Source organism: Halichoerus grypus, chromosome 7 (assembly GCF_964656455.1).
Source record: "Halichoerus grypus chromosome 7, mHalGry1.hap1.1, whole genome shotgun sequence".
NCBI classification, from domain to species: domain Eukaryota; kingdom Metazoa; phylum Chordata; class Mammalia; order Carnivora; family Phocidae; genus Halichoerus; species Halichoerus grypus.
In genome coordinates, this window is record NC_135718.1 from 149,246,210 (window position 1) to 149,266,013 (window position 19,804).

General features: G+C 43.1%; 1 protein-coding gene across 2 annotated transcripts in view; it reads right to left on the reverse strand.

The window, feature by feature from the left end:
* Positions 1 to 1,492: 1,492 nt before the first annotated feature.
* DDR2 (discoidin domain receptor tyrosine kinase 2) overlaps positions 1,493 to 19,804 on the reverse strand; it is a 150,640-nt gene continuing 132,328 nt past the window's right edge. For both annotated transcript variants that reach the window (XM_036103481.2, XM_036103480.2), the window contains 7 exons: positions 18,899 to 19,109; positions 17,260 to 17,483; positions 15,924 to 16,051; positions 13,624 to 13,815; positions 13,100 to 13,334; positions 10,258 to 10,407; positions 1,493 to 8,291 (listed from right to left, as the gene is read on the reverse strand). In XM_036103481.2, coding sequence (XP_035959374.1) covers positions 8,157 to 8,291; positions 10,258 to 10,407; positions 13,100 to 13,334; positions 13,624 to 13,815; positions 15,924 to 16,051; positions 17,260 to 17,483; positions 18,899 to 19,109 — 1,275 coding nt within the window. In that variant the 3' untranslated portion in view covers positions 1,493 to 8,156. The remainder of the gene's footprint in view (positions 8,292 to 10,257; positions 10,408 to 13,099; positions 13,335 to 13,623; positions 13,816 to 15,923; positions 16,052 to 17,259; positions 17,484 to 18,898; positions 19,110 to 19,804) is intronic.

The window sequence follows — 19,804 nt, forward strand, 5'->3', positions numbered from 1 at the left end:
GCGGCTTTCATCGTCCCAAACTAGTCATCTTGAGTTTATACTGTTTATGGGGCTGTTTTCCTGGAAACCAGAAGAGGAACCTCGTACGCAACGATCCCATGTATCCCTGGCAAACCTTGGCCCCTTGAACAGAATAGTAAATATAGCACTCCTACCTTTGACTATTTACTACCTTATAAGTAAATTTGCCTCTCCCCTAAATGCTGAAACCGATCTCTGGTTCCTTTGATGGTGCCTGAAACAGTCCTTAGGTAGACAAAGATGAGTAAAGGTACCTTTAGCACCCAGGACAGAGCTCTATTCTGGGTCCTTAGAAACCTCTTCAGAACTGACTTGCAAAAGAACAGCTGCTAGCGGGGCCATATAGCTCTTCTCGTGGGTCTCTTCCATCTGTCTCCTCTTCAAATCACTACACATTCAGCCTGGCCCAAAGCTACTCTGAGAACAGGATTTTACCCATTTCACTAGATAGGAAGAGGTACATATGTTGCTTATACATAAGGAGTTACTCCATGCGACTCAAGGACCAGAAGATAGGTGTGTAGACTTCTTTATCAAATATAAAACGAACATAAAATTCTAAGTGGCAATCAATCAGTAACAAATTACATACTCAGATCAATGCCTGGCGTATAGATGCCATATTGTGTACAAATACGTATCACGCATACCTTCCTTTAAAGTTTGACAACAGGTGTTGACAATACAATTGTATCTCTTTGAACATCTCTGCTGTTCCTGTTTACTTTTTTCTCCTTTGCCTCCAACCCCACTCCCACCGCACAGATACTTGAATCCCTGGCCTTTAGCCCTGGAATCAAACCAGACACTCTGAGGGTCAGCGTGTGCCTTCGTGAATTATTATTGTCCTCTGAGTATTCTCTGAGAATTTCTATCCATTCTCTTATCTATCATAGCCATTGCTGAAAAAAATATGTAATTATTCAGAAAATTAAAAGAATAAATATATTCTTCAGGGACCAAGTAAGAAACATGTTTTTTCTTTGGGGTGGGGGTGGTGGTGGTTCATCTTAGTTTCTCTTACAAAGACTGTGTCTGTATTCTGGTTGTTCATAGTTTTTGTTGCTTTTTGTATGCCTGGGTGGTCTTGAGCCAGATGACATTTGGATTTAGAAGAGATTTCTATGTATCAAACAAGACCACTTTGTAACAACAACAGTAAAGCATCTGCAATTAATTCTGGACTGGATTCTCCAGAACTGGACTAATGAGACAACCCAGAATCCCAATCTCTAGTATGTTTGGATGTGCCAGAGACCAAGATGCTTTTCTTCCAATAAACAGTCAAGTAATATGTGAGAAGCCTGTGTAAGTAACCCTCTGCTGGATATCCCCCAATGAACAGGCCCGCAAGCATGCACACCACACCACACTTCCTTGGCTCCGTTCCGTGCCCCATCAGGTCTCCAAAGAGACTGTAAGGAGTAAAGGTAACCAAGCCCAGAGCTGCTGACACAGAAAGAAGGATCCATCAGTAGCATATTTCTTTAATCATTGTTATTTACAATTTATCATCTGAGACTTACAGAGAATAAATAAAGAAAAGAAAATATACAATTGGTATCTTGTTTCTTTTTCTAATACAGAGAACTTTTACGTATTCTATTTTGGAATGACTATGATAGTTTTAAGCAGAGATCAGTTGGTTTGCTCTTTACCCCTTGACAAGACACATCATCCTCCAAAGCCTACAAAACGAGGCCCAGATATTCCCTCCTCATAGGAAGAGTGAGCCTTGTTGGTTCAGAAACTCAATCCTCAGAAAAAGTTAGCAGACAACAGGGTAGAAGAACAGGGTATCATGAGTAGTAAAGGACATAAAATGTATAGGCTAGGTTACAAACTCTTGGGTGTGTTTACAGGAATCCTACCCAATTCCAACCATTTCTAAGCCTCTTTTCAAGAAAACAGGTGATTGCCTTATCACATTGTGCTTTCCCTTGAGTCTCTTTGCAAATTCTTCCCTCATATGCTTTTGTGAATATGGGTAAGCACAGGCTAGCTGGGGACTCTGATCCTTCTTTAGAGGTTCTTGACAGGTGTCTGCTGGAGAAACCAGAAAGCTTGTTTCAAATAGGCTGGGCTTGCGGCCAGAGTCCCTCCCTGCTCTTGATGGGGTGTCTTGTAGAGAACTGCCTTGCACTGCTGTCTAACTACCCCAAAGAATGAGGTATCTACAAAGATCTATTTCATCCTTAGAAAATATACAAATGGAGAATGTACTTCACCAGGTACGAATCTGGGCACTTTTCTCTCTTTCTTCGTTTGAAAATAAACCTTCTGCATTATAGCAAAGCAGTTCTCCCTAAATTCACCCCAGTTATGCTGGATGACAAGTTTCGGTTTCTGCCTTTTATTCATTCCAAAAACGACACTCAGCAAATACTTACTGAGTGCTTGCTATGTGCTTGGAACTTGACAGGGCATGCGGTAGGCAGTGTGAACACAGGAATCATCTTGTGACCCACAAATAGGGCAGGTGAAAGATGCCATCACAAAACTCACAGCTGTTTCAATTCCCCCACCCCAGGTTATTTCTGTGTTTACATTTAATTTGGTCCAATGTAGCTGTTATTCCACTTAAGAATTGATATTTAGGCAAATGAAATGTCTCTACTATTCTGAACTTTGTGTTTCATCACACACTAGAGGACTCTTTGCCATTGTACCCTATTCCTTTCACAAACCAGCCCTGGTGCCATTAACTAAGTGCCACCCAGCTCTTGACCAAAATACTGGTTTACCCTAAGTCCCCCACCTGCCACCATTACAAACCCTACTCACTTATAGGAACTGCGGGGACCATCCCGAATGCCCCACACCTGATTCTCTAGCCAGCAAGCTCCATGCAGGTCTCACTGTCTCTGTGTTTCCAAATCCTTCTAAGTTGTTCTTGGATTGTTCCAGATGCTAAAGAGCCAAACTAGTCAGAAAATGTAGAAGCAGTCTAGGCAGAATATTGCTCATTGATAAAGGAACAGATTAATGTGTTATATTCTCTTTAGAATTTTGTAGAATTGTATCCAGATAGTGTTTTTCCTGCTGCATCCAAGCAAGGCCAGGTTACAAATTAGAAAGGGATGAAGTATCCAGAAACTGAGTAAGTACATGTAAAAAAAACTGGTGAAATCTGCGTAAGGTCTGTAGTTTAGTTAATAGTATTACAAATGTCAACCTTCTGGGCTTGAAAATAGACAATGGTTACAGAAGATGTTATCAATGGGGAAAGCCTGGTGTCAGGGTAGGGCTGCTCTACTATTTTCCCACCTTCTTACGAGTCTTAAAAGTATTTCAAAATAACAAGTTTGTTTTTTTTTTTTAAGATATAGCAAGTAAATAATTACCCATCACTTGTCTGCTACCAAGCAATGCAGCTAATTGTGCCAGAGAACTCAAAATGCCAAAAAATCCAATGACCGTTAACCATTCTGGTCTTTCTGTCTTGATTCAGCATTCCAAGACATTTACCAAGTGGAAAAGATATTCATCTGTTTCTATAAAAATGTTAAATTTCAATTCAGAAGGATTTCCCAGCATAGATCAGGATCTGCAAATTCCAGAAATATTTTGGGACCTACCATATGCCCTGCCAGAAGTCAGGGGTCTTACTGAAGAGACCACGATGGCAGGTATACCAATATAAATTCAAGTTCGGATCAAAGACTTATGTTGGAGTAATCTAAGCCCTAACTATAAGTTTCTTCATTTTTTTTCAGTTTTGGGCAAAACAGATGCTGTTCTGTTTTAGAATATTTCCTTGGAACATCTTCATGTCTCCCTCTTGCAGACACTCCCCTTCTTCTGTTCCCCGTTACTCAAAACACATGGCTTAGCCCCACATCATGGCTTTCTTGTGGGTCTGGATGGGACTAGAAAAACACATGGTTCCAACGTGGCACATACCTCTTTGCATAGATATCAAACAAGACTTAGTCTTGTCTAACTTCAGCCCATTGTTTCAATGTTTCCCTGTGGCCTTTCTGGGCACAGCATTAATGGGCATTATTTAAAGTGGATATGGTTAACAGAAGCAAGAGAAGGGGGAAGGAGACCCATGAAATGCCATAAATTCCCTATCTCTAGGTCTTCATTTCCAAAGTGGCACTTGGGAACCAGTCTAGTTCAGGCAAAGGGTTGATTTCTTCCCACCACCGGGATCCCCAGCACCTGCAGGGGTCCAAAAGCCACCGATGCTCTAACGGCCCCCTCCCCCACCACCTCGCAGCCGAGAAGACCCTTCCCTGACGGCTGCTTATGTGTTTCTGTCAGGGCTTGCCCTTTCTGAAAACTCTGAAAAGCTCCCCTCCTTTTCATACGTCACACCTGCCTTTTCATTTTTCAATAAATACGTTTATAATCTCTATCATTCAGAATTTCTTTCTCTATACACAGCTATCCTTTATCTTCAAGACGCTTGCTTTTCCTGCCCTCTCTCGGACCTCTCTTCAGAGATTCACTCTCAGGCTTCAGCACGGGTCCTCACCTGCGCCACCTGTTTCTACCTTGCCACCCTGCCCCGCCCTGTGTCCTTCCCTGCATACCCTCCCTTACCTCTTTCTGTGTCGCCTTCTCTCTGGTTCCCACCCACCTCCCCCACTCAGCCACGTGCACATTCACTGCTTCACTCTTGACTCCAATTCCATACAATGCTCTTTGTTACACTGTCTCGTGCACTTGTAAGTGACCTTTCCAGGCACGAAAACCACATTCTCTCCCCGGTGCCTCTTCCCACTCCAGATCTCATCTGATCGCATATGTGTCTGGACGGCACATCAAGATGTGGACCTAGTTGTCAGCCCATTCACTGGCAAAAGTATGAATTTAAATCTGCCAATCCACAAACACAATCTGGACATAAACTATTTCACATATGTCTTCAAGAGGACAACTGACTACACACGTAACAAAGCCCCCTGTCTGGCTGTCCCTTTTCCTATGTCCCTTTCTAAAAATTCCCAGCTACATTCTTCTCATCGAGGTTGGAGCTACTTTTAAATTTGACATACTAAGCCTTCACCATGTCCTCTATCGGGTCTGTTGGGTCTGTGCAGCGAGGCTCTGTGGGTCCGACCCGGCTAGACACTAGACCTGAGTCTGTGATCAAGAGTCTCGGTGCCGGAAAATGAGTGTCCTCCTCCCGGGACAGGGTCACTGTACGGGAGAATGCATGCTTGCCAGCCACTTGAAACAGATCACTCTGTGACTCAAGGCCAGGGAAATCCAGACACACTAAGTTGATTTTCAGTATGATTTTTTTTTTTTTAAATATGGGATCATGGAATGCAGTGAATTAAGGCAGAAAGGTAAGAAGAAAGAAGTGGCGAGATGAGGCGAAGATGGGGATGTGATGTCTTCTCTTGCCACACAAGAAATCGTGGGGCACGATCTGCATGGAGCCCTCCCAAAGGCATGAGGATGAAGGAGGACAGGCTGCCTGCCCTGATTTCAAGGCCCTTTGATTCTACTGAAGTGAGGTGATTAGGCAGGGGGTGCCGGGATAAAACACTACTTCTGGATGTTTCTGTGAGGGTGTTTCCAGATGACATTAGCATTTGAATGGGTGCATTGAGTGAAGCGCATTGCCCTCTCCCCTGTGGGGGGGCCTCATCAAATCCATTGAGAGGGGTGGGGGAATAGATGAAAAAGACAGCAGAAGGGGGAATTCGCGCTCTCTGCCTGACTGCTGAGCTGGAATGTCAGTCTTCTCCTGCCCTCTGTTTCTCAAAACTTTCCCGGGTCTGCAGCTTGCGGGAGGCAGATGGTGAGACCTTGAAACTCCATAATCATGTGGGCCAATCCCTTATAATAAATTATATATATCTATGTATATATATCCTATTGGTTCTGTTTCTCTAGGGAACTCTCTAATACATGAAGTTAACCCTGGTCTTGAAGGCAGAGGATAGGGGATAAGAACATGTCTGGCCCTGCACATATGAACTGAGATATGTCTGTGGAAATGCCTGGTAACACTTCAAAGCACTGTACCAGGGGTGTCCGTTACTATTATAGTGAGTTCCCTGCACGATTCCTTCTGCTGACCACGATTTTCAGAGCAGGAGAGGACCAGATAAGGGAATCCGTATCAACTGTAAAATTATCCAACCCGCCCTGCACATATCAGGACTGGGAGAGGCTTCAAGACCATCTAATCCAATGTCCTCATTTTACAGATAGGGAAACGGAAGTCCAGAAAGGTAAGGTGACTTGTCCAAGGTGACACGCTTGGCTTGGGGCAGAAGTAGGACCAAAGCTCCCAAACCAGCGCTCTCCTGACTCCCAAACCTACAATCTCTACAGAATTAGTCCTGGGAGAGACTGGAGCCCAGAGTCAAAGGACAGCGATGGGGGCAGGTATTCACTGGGGGCAGGTATTCACTAGGGTCAGAAGATGATCTGGGGGATTTGGGAACTTTGCTTCTGCTGCAGCCTGGAGCAATGCTGAAGGCTGAACAAGGGAACAGTCAAGTCCCTGAGCGACTGTGCACAAGGGGGACCAGGTGAGGGCTCCAGAAACAGACCCAAGGACTCAAGACTATTTCTTCTGAGCTTGGGAAGTTTATTCTATAAGTTTTTCTTATAGAAAAACTTGAGAGGCCCCCTTTCCTGCTTCTCACTAAATCTGAGCCCTTGTGGAGCATAAAGCTCACAGTCCGTTCTGAGAGGACTCATTTGACAGTGTATCAGTCTCCATGAATTCTGAAACCAGACCGTCCCGATTTCTCTTCTGCTGGCCACACCATCTCTGAGGCCAGAGTGTGTATGAAGCAGAAGCAGTGAATGACTTCTCTTTCGTGCTCACCCTGTGTCTCTCTGAAATCAAGGACTCTTAGGGTTAAAAGGACATTAAATATCATCTCATACAACCATTTACCTTGTGTTTGAAAGCCTACATCTCTCCTGCCTATTCTTCAGCCTACATCTGAAGCTCTTCAGTGACGAAGGACTCCCCCCACCCCCCACCTTCTGGAGGTGGCCCATGTTCTGCTGGCTAGGCTTTCTCTAATAAGGAGTAGAAATCTATCTGCTTGTAACTTGCCCTCACTGGCCCTCATTGGTCAACATTCCGGAAATGCGCAGATCTACTCCCTATTACACACAGCCTTCAGACATGGGTTCCCTAGGGGATGCATCCACTAAAAGAGCTAAAAGACTTAGAGAAGATGAATTAAAGGGCCTGTGATCCAGACATCAAAACACCAGTCTGTACTGATTCAAAACCAGGCTCTCACTGAAACACACACCTGATAACATCTGAACAAGAAGAGGACCCTCTGCAGAAATCGCAGGTGACTAGCACACCTGTTACCTGTCCTCCACAGACCTCTTTTCCTATATCCATTCTCTGTTCAAGAATCCTTCCATGTACGAGGTTCTTTTTTGGCAAGTAACAATTCCCCTTCATACAGCCTTGCAGTAGACATTCTCTCCTATGCACATCCTCTGTGTTGCCTACACATATAGACCATATCGACCTTACCCTTGACCCCCGCCCACAAATGAACAAAACACCCACTCCAAAAAGCGGGAGTTTCTTAAGCATGTATCATCTGCTTTGACAGGAGAGGGAAACACAGAGGGCAGGACATGTCCAGAGGGTCAAATTAGGAAACCAAGAAATCTATGATCAGTTGCTGAAAAACAACCATTGCATCCGATTCTCCACACCTACCGAGTGTTTTCCCTAAGCCTCATCTCATGTTTCCTAAGACATTAGTATTCTTCAAGTTTTTCGTTCTGAAAATACGTTTTAAAAGGTGACATGGGAAAAATATTGTAGCATCTGCACATTTATAAACATAGCATATTTAACCTTTATAAATTATCTAAATTGTCTAGCCTGCTATCCAACACTTTGGTATATTAAGTAAGATTTCTTTACTAGATTTTATCTGCCCTAGGCTTTTTTTTTTTCTTTTTTTAGTTCTTTAATGTAAAAAAAAGAGTATATATGGGTTGGGAGTAGAGAGTGAGGGAGTGGAGTGAAGGGAGGCCAGGGACAGAGAGAGAGAAGCCAACAAGCCTCTGCCTCCCAGGCCCATTCAATGTCCAGACGGAGTGGCTTAGGCGTGGGTGAGGGGTAGGTCTCACGAGAAGGACCTGGGCCATTGGAACGTCGCCAGGCAGGGAAAGCATCACTCGTCCCCTTGTTGAAGGAGCAGAAGGTGGATTTCCTGGAACGAAGGACGGTGCTTGGTGTCTCTTCTCCAGCAGCTGAGCATCAGCTTATACACAGAGTCAGGGCAAATGGCAGGCTGGGGGAGGTAAGTCTTTGAAAACAAAAGTGCACAAAAAACAAGAATGTTAAGAAGAAGGGCAAAAAGGAAGTGTAGTTGCACTGTGATTTTATTTGCCTCCCTCCCTGCTTGAACTTGAAACAGGCTTGGTGTCTGCTCTTCCCATTCCTGTCTCGGCCCCGTCCCCTTCCCTTGTGCCTCGTTGTCTGGACTAGGATCTCCTGATGAACCACTCTGAGGTCCCTATCATCACGCAAAAGATGAACCTGAAGCAAAAAGAGGTCTCAAACTGAAAAGCAAGTGGTTAAAACACAAAATCCTCCATTTATGGCCCATGCACGTTGAGGTTGATCTTGGCCGAGCCAATTGTGGCGGTTGGGGGGGGCGGTGGCGGCAGCACGCTGTCTCAGCTCCTCCACTGGAATAGGACCCTAGCCGGATACAGACCCTGCAATGTATCCACGTCCCGGGATGTATCCATGTCGCTCCTACTGTCATGTTCTCTGCGACCCCCTCCCCCAGACTGGGCCACGGAGAGGAGTCTGCTGACCACAGAGTCCACCTCGAAGCTGATAGGGTTGAGAAATGACTGTCCCTGCACTCTAATATCAAACATTTAAAATGTGAATCCTGAAATGTTAGTAATAAAACTTAAAGTAATTAAATGCTGTAAAATGTAATCAAGTGTAAATTTGATAAATTATGTTTAGTAATTAATGTGCTCAATTTAATAAATTTTTATTGACAATTTAAACTCACACCTATAGGCAAAAAGCTTACTCAGCATATAATACTAATATTTGATTTTGACCTTGGCTTCACTCAAATACTAAACTTCACTATTCGACCTTTTGGTGGTTGGTGAAAATATATTTGGTTCACTACTAGTATTTAGTGAAGATGAAATAGTGGGCCCTTTTAAGCAGAGTATTCAAAAATAAATAAGAAAAACAAAATCCTGGAGATTGTTAGAAATTAAAACGAAACGAGGTCAACCTGGGGTCATGACAGATTAGTCCAGGAGAAAAAACATTTTTTTCCTTGGTCCTCTCACTTATCTCTGCACACAGGAGTAAATTTGCCCTTTGTCATGGTAAGAAAGCAATTATTTTTATAACCAAGATAGATAATTTGGATCCCCTGCTCCCAAAATCTCTACAAAGTGTCGAGATAAAATGAAATTCCAGGACCTCTCCCTCTCATTTTCAACCTCCTTATTGTCTTATCGCTTGTCCTTCCCTTATCTTTTCTTGCTTCAATGTATTTAAGCCATTTAAGCCATCAGAGAATCGAGCTTTTCTTTCTGCAAAAGCCTTCTCCTCATCCCCAGCTGTCAGCTTGAGCTGCCATGTTCCAGGGCGCTGTGGCCGGGCCACTCTGGGGAGATTCAGTGCCCCAGCCACATCAACAAGCCCTAAATCCTACATCTCACAGGGACTTTACAAACTGAGCCAGCCAAAGAAATCTTAGACTATCCTGACTGGGAACTGGGATCCTTGTCAGCATGGGGATCCAGCTTTTCCCAGGTTCTGAGAGGCCACAGTCCAGGATGCACCTGATCATCTCTGGGCATATAAATCTAGAAACACTGCTAAATATTTAGTCAAAACCAAATTATTAACTACTGCCAATAAATCCCTTATTCACTTGAAAACTTCTATTTTTGTTTGTATGTATTTCAACCAGGAGGACAAACCACACAGTCTAGATCAAGAAATAGAGCAAACACGAGAGAGAGAGGATTTTATTTCCTGATGTAACTAACCCCTCATATCCTCCAATGACCATGGGTTGCCATATGGATAAAGCAGAGTGTAGGGCTGGCCGGGCAGGAGTTGGGGTACCTCTTGGTCTTTCACATCATCTGGATAATTAGTGACCAAAGACTGCCATCCAGGTGGCCCATCCCAGCTCAGGCTAACCTGCTAAGTCAGGACTTTCTTCCTCTCGCCTTCTGGAGCACCCAGATCCAGACCTGGCCATCCCCAGCAGTTCTCACCTGCCTCCCTTGGTCTCGGAAGAACTCTCCAGTATTCTCGATGACCTGCTCATCTGACAGCTGGGAATAGGGCTGCTCCTGGCAAAAGGTGAATGTCTCCCACAGAGTCACCCCAAAGGCCCACACGTCACTTGCTGTCGTGAATTTGCCCTGTTTATGCAAGGAAAAGAAGAGGAAAACGGAATAGCCTATGAGTGACAAGAGCAGGTAAGATCCACATGACCTACTTACCCCCTTCCACTACCCAGGGCAAGGAACACTAAAAGTGCCACGATGTGTATGGAGAATCTAAAATGACAAAGTCAAGTTGTTCTGACATCAAGCTGCAGGCCACTGTCTCGCCCTCCTGTTCTCAGCTTAGGTCCGCTTCTCCTGCAGATGAGATCCCAGGGCTGAAAGAGGTGCAGCCATAAGCTATCTGACTCCCCCAGTGAGTGTCAGAAGCTCAAACTTCAGGCCGGAGGGCAGCCTTGGGAAAATGCCCATGGGAATGGCAAAATAAGAATGGGAAAAGGCAATCATTTTTACATTAGAGGTAGAGGAATCTAGTTTAAGTGCCAGGAGAGGTCCCTGGGAGAATCCAGGACTCTTACTTCCCAGGTCAGTGGAAGTCACAGTCTTGAAAGGGCAGACCAGCATGCGACAGCAATGGGATTCAGGTGTAATCGGCACGTATAAAATTGTGCACATTTCCTACTCAATAAATACAACGCTCAAGTACATGTTGTTATTCATCCTTATTTTTTCAGATCAGAAAAGTGAGACAAGGGAGGTTTACTAAAATCACCTAGAGAGTAAGGCCATGAGTAATGAAAAAAACCGAGATATATAGAACAGGATCCTGTGAATCTCACACTAATCCTCTTTCACAACACTATACAATACCTTTAATGGGACCAATGCTCACTAATCACATTAGAGACGGGTAAAATATGTGCTTCACATACAGAGGTGATAAAGATCCTTGTGAGGATTTATGTAAACTGGGGTATATCACAGCATCAGTCGTAATCGTGGGAAACTGGAAAGCACTTACATATCAAATTGCAGAGATGTTATTAAATTATTGGATAAATACATACACTGGACTATTACGCAGCCATTAAAACCATGTTTTTGAAGAATATTTAATGACATAGGAAATGCTAGTGATATAGAATTATATGCGCATAGCATCGTCCTGGTTATGGAATGTAATTATCTGTACCCAGCAGTCCCCCTTATCTGCAGTCCCCCTTTCCACGATCTCAGTTACCCACAGTCAACAGCGGTCCAGAAGCAGAGCATCCGCCTTCTGATGGATCATCAGAAGGTCAGTAGTAGCCTAACGCTACATCACAGTGCCTTGCAATGCACCCACTCCACCTCGTCATGTAGGCACTGCAGCATCTTTTATCGCCACAAAAGGAAGGGTGAGTGCAGTGCAATATTTTGGAGAGAGAGAGAAACCATACTTACATACCTTTGACAGTATATTGTTCTGATGGTTCTATTTTATTATTAGTTACTGTTTTTAATCTCTTACTGTGCCTGATTTCTATATTAAAATATTAAAATATATATACCTTTATCATAGATATGTATGTATGGGAAAAAGCATAGCATGTATAGGGTTCAGAGCTGTCTGCAGTTTTAGGCATCCACTGGGGGTCCTGGAACATATCCCCTGCAAATAAGGGGGAGACTACTGTATATACACTCATACACACATACACAGAAATGTGTGTATAGAAAACAACCCTCAAAGGAAATATGCCAAAATACTAATAATGGTTATCTGGGTGAGAGAACGGGAATGACTATATATATTTTTTCATTTCAAATTTAATGAATCCTTTAAGAATATGAACAAGAGATAAACAGATCAACTATAAATGAACAAAGCTAGATTGCTCTCAGGCTTTTCTCTGCAATACTAAATGACAAAAGACAAAATTACATGTACACAGCATTGTAGGAAGTAAATGTTTAAAGTCTAATAATTCCATAAATCAGCCAAGTGGTGTAAAATCAACAATAAAATGTCTCAAACATGCATGGTCAGAAAATATACCTCCAAGAGAGACATTTGGAAAAAAATTATTCGCTTGTGGTCCAGAATACCAAGAATTGAATAAAAATTATAAAGCAAAGAATGATGAACTTAAAATAAAAAGTAAACAGTGATAATCATTAAAATAAACATATAGACATCAGTCTAAATACTTCATTAGAAACATGGTTATAAAGTTAATACAGAAGAAAAATATTTTGTGTGGATATCATTTAAGTGATAAGGTTTTTAATATCCTTGATTAATGAAGACCAATCAGTAGGTCGAAAAGGGTAGAGAGAAAAAAAATGATCCTAAATCCCTTATGATGATAGGTGCATTTTTAACCTTGTCCCCAAATTTCCTGTAGTGAGAATGTTACATTTTATCAGCAGAAATAGGCAAGTGTTAAAAAATAATAATAATTAATACACCAAGTAAATTATCTCAAGTCAGAGAAAATATCAGCATCTGTTGTTTGCTTCCTACTGTCTCAGGTTTGTCCCTATGGGCCACGTGCACCTGCCTACACGTCAGTTGCTGAGATAGGGCTTAAAAATGTGAGCAACTCTGGGGTTCCTGGGTGGCTCAGTCAGTGAGGCGTCTGCCTTCGGCTCAGGTCATGATCCCAGGTTCCTGGGATCAAGTCCCGCATCAGGCTCCTTGCTCGGCAGGGAGTCTGCTTCTCCCTCTCCCTCTGCCCCTCCCCCTACTCATGCTTCCTCTCTCTCTCTCTCACTCTGTTCTCTCTCTCAAATAAATACATAAAATCTTAAACAAACAAACAAAAAAAACCCGTGAGGAACTCACCAGCAAGATGCTCTCCCAAGACATCCAGCGGATGGGGAGCACTGCCCGGCCCTGGATCCGGTAGTAGTCACCACTGTACAGGTTTCTGCTCATTCCAAAGTCAGCTATCTTGATGGTATAGTTCTTACCCACTAAGCAGTTTCGTGTGGCCAGATCTCGGTGGACAAAATTAAGGGAGGAAAGGTACTTCATGCCGGAGGCAATCTGGGTAGCCATAAACTTCAGGTTGGCATAACTGAGGGAATAAAAAGGAAGAAAGTGGCCTATGGGAAGAGGAAGCCGTGAGAGGAACGCTTTCTACAGGTGGTCCCAACAAACTGGAGTTTCAGCCTCAACATCCCTTCTCTGTTCTCAGTGAATCTCTTTGCTTTCCCCCAAAAGGCAGCGGCACCATTATTTCCTGCATACTAGCCTCCCCGCCATGCCAGAACACTGAGGAACTTTAACATTTGCTGCTCCCCATCTTCAGAGCCCAGGTTAATCTCATGAACACAGGGAAGAGATGGGAGACCTGGCTTATTTACCTGACAGTGGGTGCGTTGCTGGAGGCAGAACTGGGGGGTTCATGGCGGGAAAGAAACTGATTGAGATCTCCATTCTCCATGTACTCAGTGATCATGCACAGAGGGTCGTCGGTGATGCACACGGCTAAGAGGCGGATGATGTTTGGGTCCTTGAGCCGGGACATGATCTTTATCTCCTTAAGAAAATCATTCCTTTGGAGGACACAGACATAGGTAAACCCAGAGGTTGCCAGGGTTAGAGACAAGAGGGGGAAGAAGACACAGCAAAGCCTAGTCCTACCCATTATCCCGAGTCTTGTTTCCCTTGGGATAACCTTTGAGAGGACAGAGAAGTTGGTACCTAGAAACTATCTTATTCTATACATCCCGGAATAGTATGCACCCTTATGCAACTATAATCTTTTTGAGAACATGAACCATGACCTGCTCACATTTGCATCCCTAGAATCCAACAAAAGGCTCACCACATAGAAAGTGATTACCATTTGCCGAATCAAATATATGCTGCTAAAAACTAGTCTGCAAAATGAAATCTTTCCCTGGAAATCATATCTTAAGTGCACTGGGGTATTTACCTTTTTAAAAGCCATGGACTCACTCTACTAATAAAGCAAAGAAATCTTTTATAAAGTGAATAATGATCCTTTGGTTTGTCTGGTAAGTCTTTATTTTTCTCATACTGGCTGTTTGTAGTACAGGACACACCAGCAGTCACTCAAAACACACACTGAGCAACCTGTTCAAAATAGAGCTGTTTAAATCTCATGGTAGTAATGTGGAGTCATTTCAAAAACAGTATTCACTTGACCAAGACTGGAACTGTTTGAGTACCCCACCCTTGAGTCTCAAAATGTGCTCTCACCTGCCCAGGAACAATATTTGGGTCAGTGAGACCACCAGCCCACATTCTTAAAACTATCAGAGCAGATGAGTTATGAATCCCCTGTGAGTTTTCTAAGAACCCTGGACTGGGAGTCATATTGTGTCAATATAAAACCTTTGAAATCAATGCAGTCCTGATGTGACACACCCCCTCTTTTATTCCCCCTCCACTCAAAACCAGGGGTTTCCACAGCTTGTGGAGACCAGAGTCTAGGCCATCCTTCACTGCTAAATTGCAGTGGGCACAGGTGGAGGGACACCAAACCTCACCAACCAAAACAATGGGCAAAGGCTTTGTTATATCCTATGTTTTTTTTTCTTCTTGCTACTCTCTCCAATTGTGTGCTAAGGTTAGTATTAAGAATATTCCCTCTCTCTAAGGGACCCAGAGGATGTCATTTTTCATGCATACTAATGTCTTTAAGATTGAGGTTCTCACAGTTAAAATTCCAGTTCTGTCCCCTCACCTTTCTTTCTTCTTCACATCCTGTCTACTGTAAGACTTTTTTTTTTAATTAATTAATTTATCTATTTTTTAAATTTTATTTTATTTTATTATGTTATGATAGTCACCATACAATACATCATAGTTTTTGCAAGACTTTTAATGAAACTCTACCATTCTTGGCATTTCCAATAATTTGGGGAAGAGGACTAATAAGCATTCTCTCACTTTGAATATCAGTGAGACAAATCAAGTCAACACAAATGGGAAAACACATACGTTACCCAGATGTGCAGACTTTTCTGAGACACAGACAACCAGCTTTCAAACAGCATGCCTCTCTGGGTGAGGATTAACTCACCATTACTGTAATGGAAAGGCTGTCAGACAATGGAGTATGGCTGGAAACTGCAATTTATGTAGAAAAGGATCCAAGAGACTATTAGCCAGTTTGGGACACTGCTAAAGGACTGTAGGATCCTTTTGCTTTGAGGTCCATGGATACTTTTCCAAGTAGAGGTAGCTTCTCATTTGGGGGGTTGCTGGACATAGAAGAAAAGGAGCATAAAAGAGAAAACAAAGGAATGAGAAAGTAAAAGGAATAAAGGAGAAGGGAGGAGACTTAGCAAGAAAGTTGTGTGTGAACGTGGAAGTCAGCCAAGAGGCGGTAATGACATTCGGGAGTACGTCTGTTCATCATGGTCGAAGGAGCACATATTCAGGCTCTGTGCAAAGGGAGTTCAGAAGTCAACCCGCTAATTCAATGGAAAGTGGACACCTGCATTTGCCAGAGACAGAGAAGAGATATGAGGCCTGCAGGCCCATCAGAAAAAGAGAGCACAACAGTGAAAGGTGAGGCAGCTCACAGACCTTCCCATCTCAAAAGAAAAAAAATTGCTCAAAGGTTTCCGGAAGTATTCCCGATCCTGAAGGTGAAATACATAAAGGAAAATTCAAAATGCAGACCACAGACCTGGCATTCTTGTTGGCATCTGCTCGGAGCATTTTCACGGCCACCAGGACAGGCTGGTTGGCACTGACATCTAGGGCAAAATCTTTATCTTTGAATTTTTCCATCCCCTCCACTTCACAGAGATGAACCTAGACAAAAGTCATCTAGTCTCAGCATCATCGTTTCTCCGGAAGATGGCTCAGTACTCTTGCTGGGCATTTCCTGGAGATAAGCTAACTCTTACAACTCAAGCAAAATCATCAAGACTATTAAGATACATGTAACATACCTTTAATTCAAATAGCCGAGACAAACAGGGGTAAATTACCCAGCTAATATGACATGTTACTACTTTATAAAAGAAACATACATTGATTAGAACGCTAAATTTGTGAATGAATCTACAACATAGCATTTTACTCCAGTACAGTCCACTATAAAATGTCGCTCGGCATAAATGCTCCCATTTTGATTCAAGGAAGTTTAGTTATTGGTTCATACAAAACATTTCTTCTCTAAGGTAATCCCTTAGTATGGCGTTAGCATTATAAGTAACTCCTATGTATTAGTAACAGAATAATGAGCCTGTGTTTTCAGCCCCGGGGACAGGATGAGTACATATGACATCACAAACAGATGCCATGAACTCTTCCACCAACACCAAACCTACCCAAGGGCAAAGCACACCACCCACACTGAAAACCAAGAACACGTTCTTCTATCTCATCTGGAGTTCAGATGGCACCGTTGAAGGGCTCCTGTTGCCACTTAAATCATGGCTTTGGATTCTCAGAAGGTTCACGTGACTGATGTAAGAGTGCAAAGTCACTGTGACATGGAGGGCGACTGGGAAGAGTGCTCCTCCTTATCTCAGTTGGCAATTCATTCCCTCGTGGCTGAGTCTGGGACTCAAGTCAGGGGCGAGGTTGTTTTTGACCACTTTACACATAACTCCCATGGAAAAGAGGAAAACAAAGTGGCTATCAAGTAGCAGGATGTTCTTGGACAGTTTATCAAAGATGATCACATCTTACGGGTCCCCACCCTCTGTAACCTATTGTAAAAAAAATTTGAAAATACTGAATGTTTTTCAGGATATCTGAAGTCTAGTGACTTGCTGGCTTTAAAAACTATACAGAAATCAGAAGACCCAGGAAGCTTTGTGAGCTCTTTCACAAAGATGAGTGGACCCAATCCCAGCCTTCTAGAGGGCAAGGAAAGGAGAGATGAGTGAAGGAGACATTCTGGTATGAATCCACTTTGGAAGGGGCACTTTTCTGCTCTCCTGGCTATTTTTATTCAACCACTATCTTTGGGATACCAAGAACTGGAGACCCCAAAAAAAGATTCAACTCACCTCCCCGAACTGGCCTTCTCCCAGCTTCTCCTTGAACGTTAGGAGTTTCCTGGGGAACTCTTCCACAGCCACATCTTTCCCTGAAAGCAGGTCCATGGTAACAGCAGGCACTGAGTAGGTGTTGCCTCCAGTCACCCCCTGCAGGTTCACAATGTCAGCCTCTGCGTAGTGGGGTGCTCCCTCGGGCCCGCTGGTCTGGGCCGGCTTCACAACGCCACTGCAGCCTGGGAAGACACCCGCAATGAGCCCGACTCCAAAGGGCATCTTTGGAGATCCTTCCAGGAAGAAAATCTGAGAGGAAGGCCAGGAATGCCCTGAAGACAGCCTATGCTACTCCATGCCATTCTCACTCAGAGAAGGGTCCCTCTAGAGACCCTTTCTTGTGGCCTTCGGAATGTGGAACATCATTTTCTCTCTTCTTCTTCTTAAACTACGTGATCATTAACAACCTCCTTGGCTAATCTTAGGGGAATTGTGGTGAAGCTAGAGGACAGTTTATGTTATATAAGGGCAGGAAGTTGGAAGACTTAATCGCGTATTTCTATAATTTTAAGACACCGTCATTGATTTAATAACCTATTTTAAGGATTAAATAACTTTCTGATGATCTAGTTTAAGATACATCCTTCCTTAAAAAAATTAAAATATGAGAGGGGAAATGTTTTAAGACTTTAGAAAATAGGTAAATTACTTTAGTTCAGCCTAGGAAATAAATTAGTTTACATCCTTTATTCTCGCTATCTCTGTAAAATTCCCTGAGTTCAATGTGCTCCTTCGATGTTTGCTATCCACTGAGTGATAAATACATGTGAGTTTCCTCTCTTCCTTTGAGAAGAGCCCTTGAAAAGCCTATGCGCTCCCAGTCAGTCCTGTCTACTTCTCCATCTGGCTCTCCCCTGAACACAAATTCTTCTACTGACTTTGGTCACTCTTCAGTTGCTGACCTTCTGGAAAAGCTGCTCTGAGCCTCAGTGATGACCCCAGAGTCCCTTCTGATGTCATTCTGCAGCACTTTTTAAAAAAAACACTGGATGTGAATCAATTGGCACTGCTTTACCAAAGCAATGCTTTTCTTGAAGAAAGGCAAGAAATATTTGCTGTCATAGAAGATCTTATATTATTCTAATAAATTTCCACCAAAGAGAAATAAACAAAAATTAGATAAACTCAGTTATCTTGAGGACTAGAAAACTGGGAATTCCAGGATGTCTTTAGCTTCATTAATTTGTTTTCTCCAGGTGAAATGCTAGTCCTGAACTTACTGCTAATGATGTTTGGTATTGGGTGAATAGCCTATCTGGGCCTCCTCATCTTCTTCCTATGGAAAATGAGGAGACCAGACTAGTTGGACTGCTTAGGTTCTGGCGTTAACACTTTAGTGACACCCTTTATTTATTTTCTTTCTCTTCTGACCTGAGGGTCCCTTTAAACACCTACTATGTGATTAAACACCTGAGAAGCACTCAGATTAGGATAGGAGCCATGGTAGATCAATCTAGAAAGACAGTGTGGACTTCTCAGGGAAATGTGGACTTCTCTCGATGAAAACCAGATTTGGTTGAGTAGGAGCCAAGTGTCACACCTTCATAGTGCCTGTCAAGACATCTCCCTTCATTCTCTGCCACTGTGTCATCCTCACCTGACTCTTCCTCCCCTGGAGCAAACTCTGGGAGTTTTCGTATCAGCCTCGATGGCTCCTGGTAGTCAGGGCGAAGGGGAAAGATGCGATCGTAAGTGGAATTGGACTCCTGCTCACTTGGCGATGAGGAGCGGTTGTTGTTGAACATGCTGGACTCACTGGGCAGAGAAAGGCTGACTGTCATTTCATCATCCAGCATCCTCCGGGAAGCCTGAATGAGAAGGATGGGGAAGGCATGTTAGCACAAAGGGGATCATGGCTTCCTCCTCTTCTGAGACCCAGCTCTTCCACTCAGGTGAAATACCTCTCTATTACTCTTCAACTCTGCAAGCACAAGTGACAGGGATGCAGTCTGGCTCCACAAATGCCTGGGTCATAGAAACTTAGAATAATCCTTCATTGATTGCTTCAAGGCAGAGTTTGACCCCCTAACTTCTGTGCTACCAACATTCATTAACTTTCATTGAAGCATGTATAAGCATTATTTACATGACACTATGAGAACCTATCAGTAGCCAATCAAAGATCTCAATCCTGCAGAGTTTTCAATGTTCTATTAAGTAGTGGCTTTTTGCAGACTTATCCCTTAATTGGTTTGATTTTGTGTAGACACATTAAAATGCTCATTCACTCAACAAATGTGCTGTAACATGATGGGTCAGTAGTCTACCTGATCACTCTGGCACTGTAGGTTAGGGTAATATGCCCTCAATCCTGCATTTTTACTAACCAAAAATAAAATGGCTATAAAATGGGAAAGGAAATCCCTGGGGATACTGAGGTGAATTACACCCAATAAAAGAAGAAAAAGAATAAAATAACAAATTGTTTTGGCATCCTATCCAATGTGACCTGCCTGTTCCTTCCAAAGGAAAATGAATATATGTGACTATTTGGATTTGAACA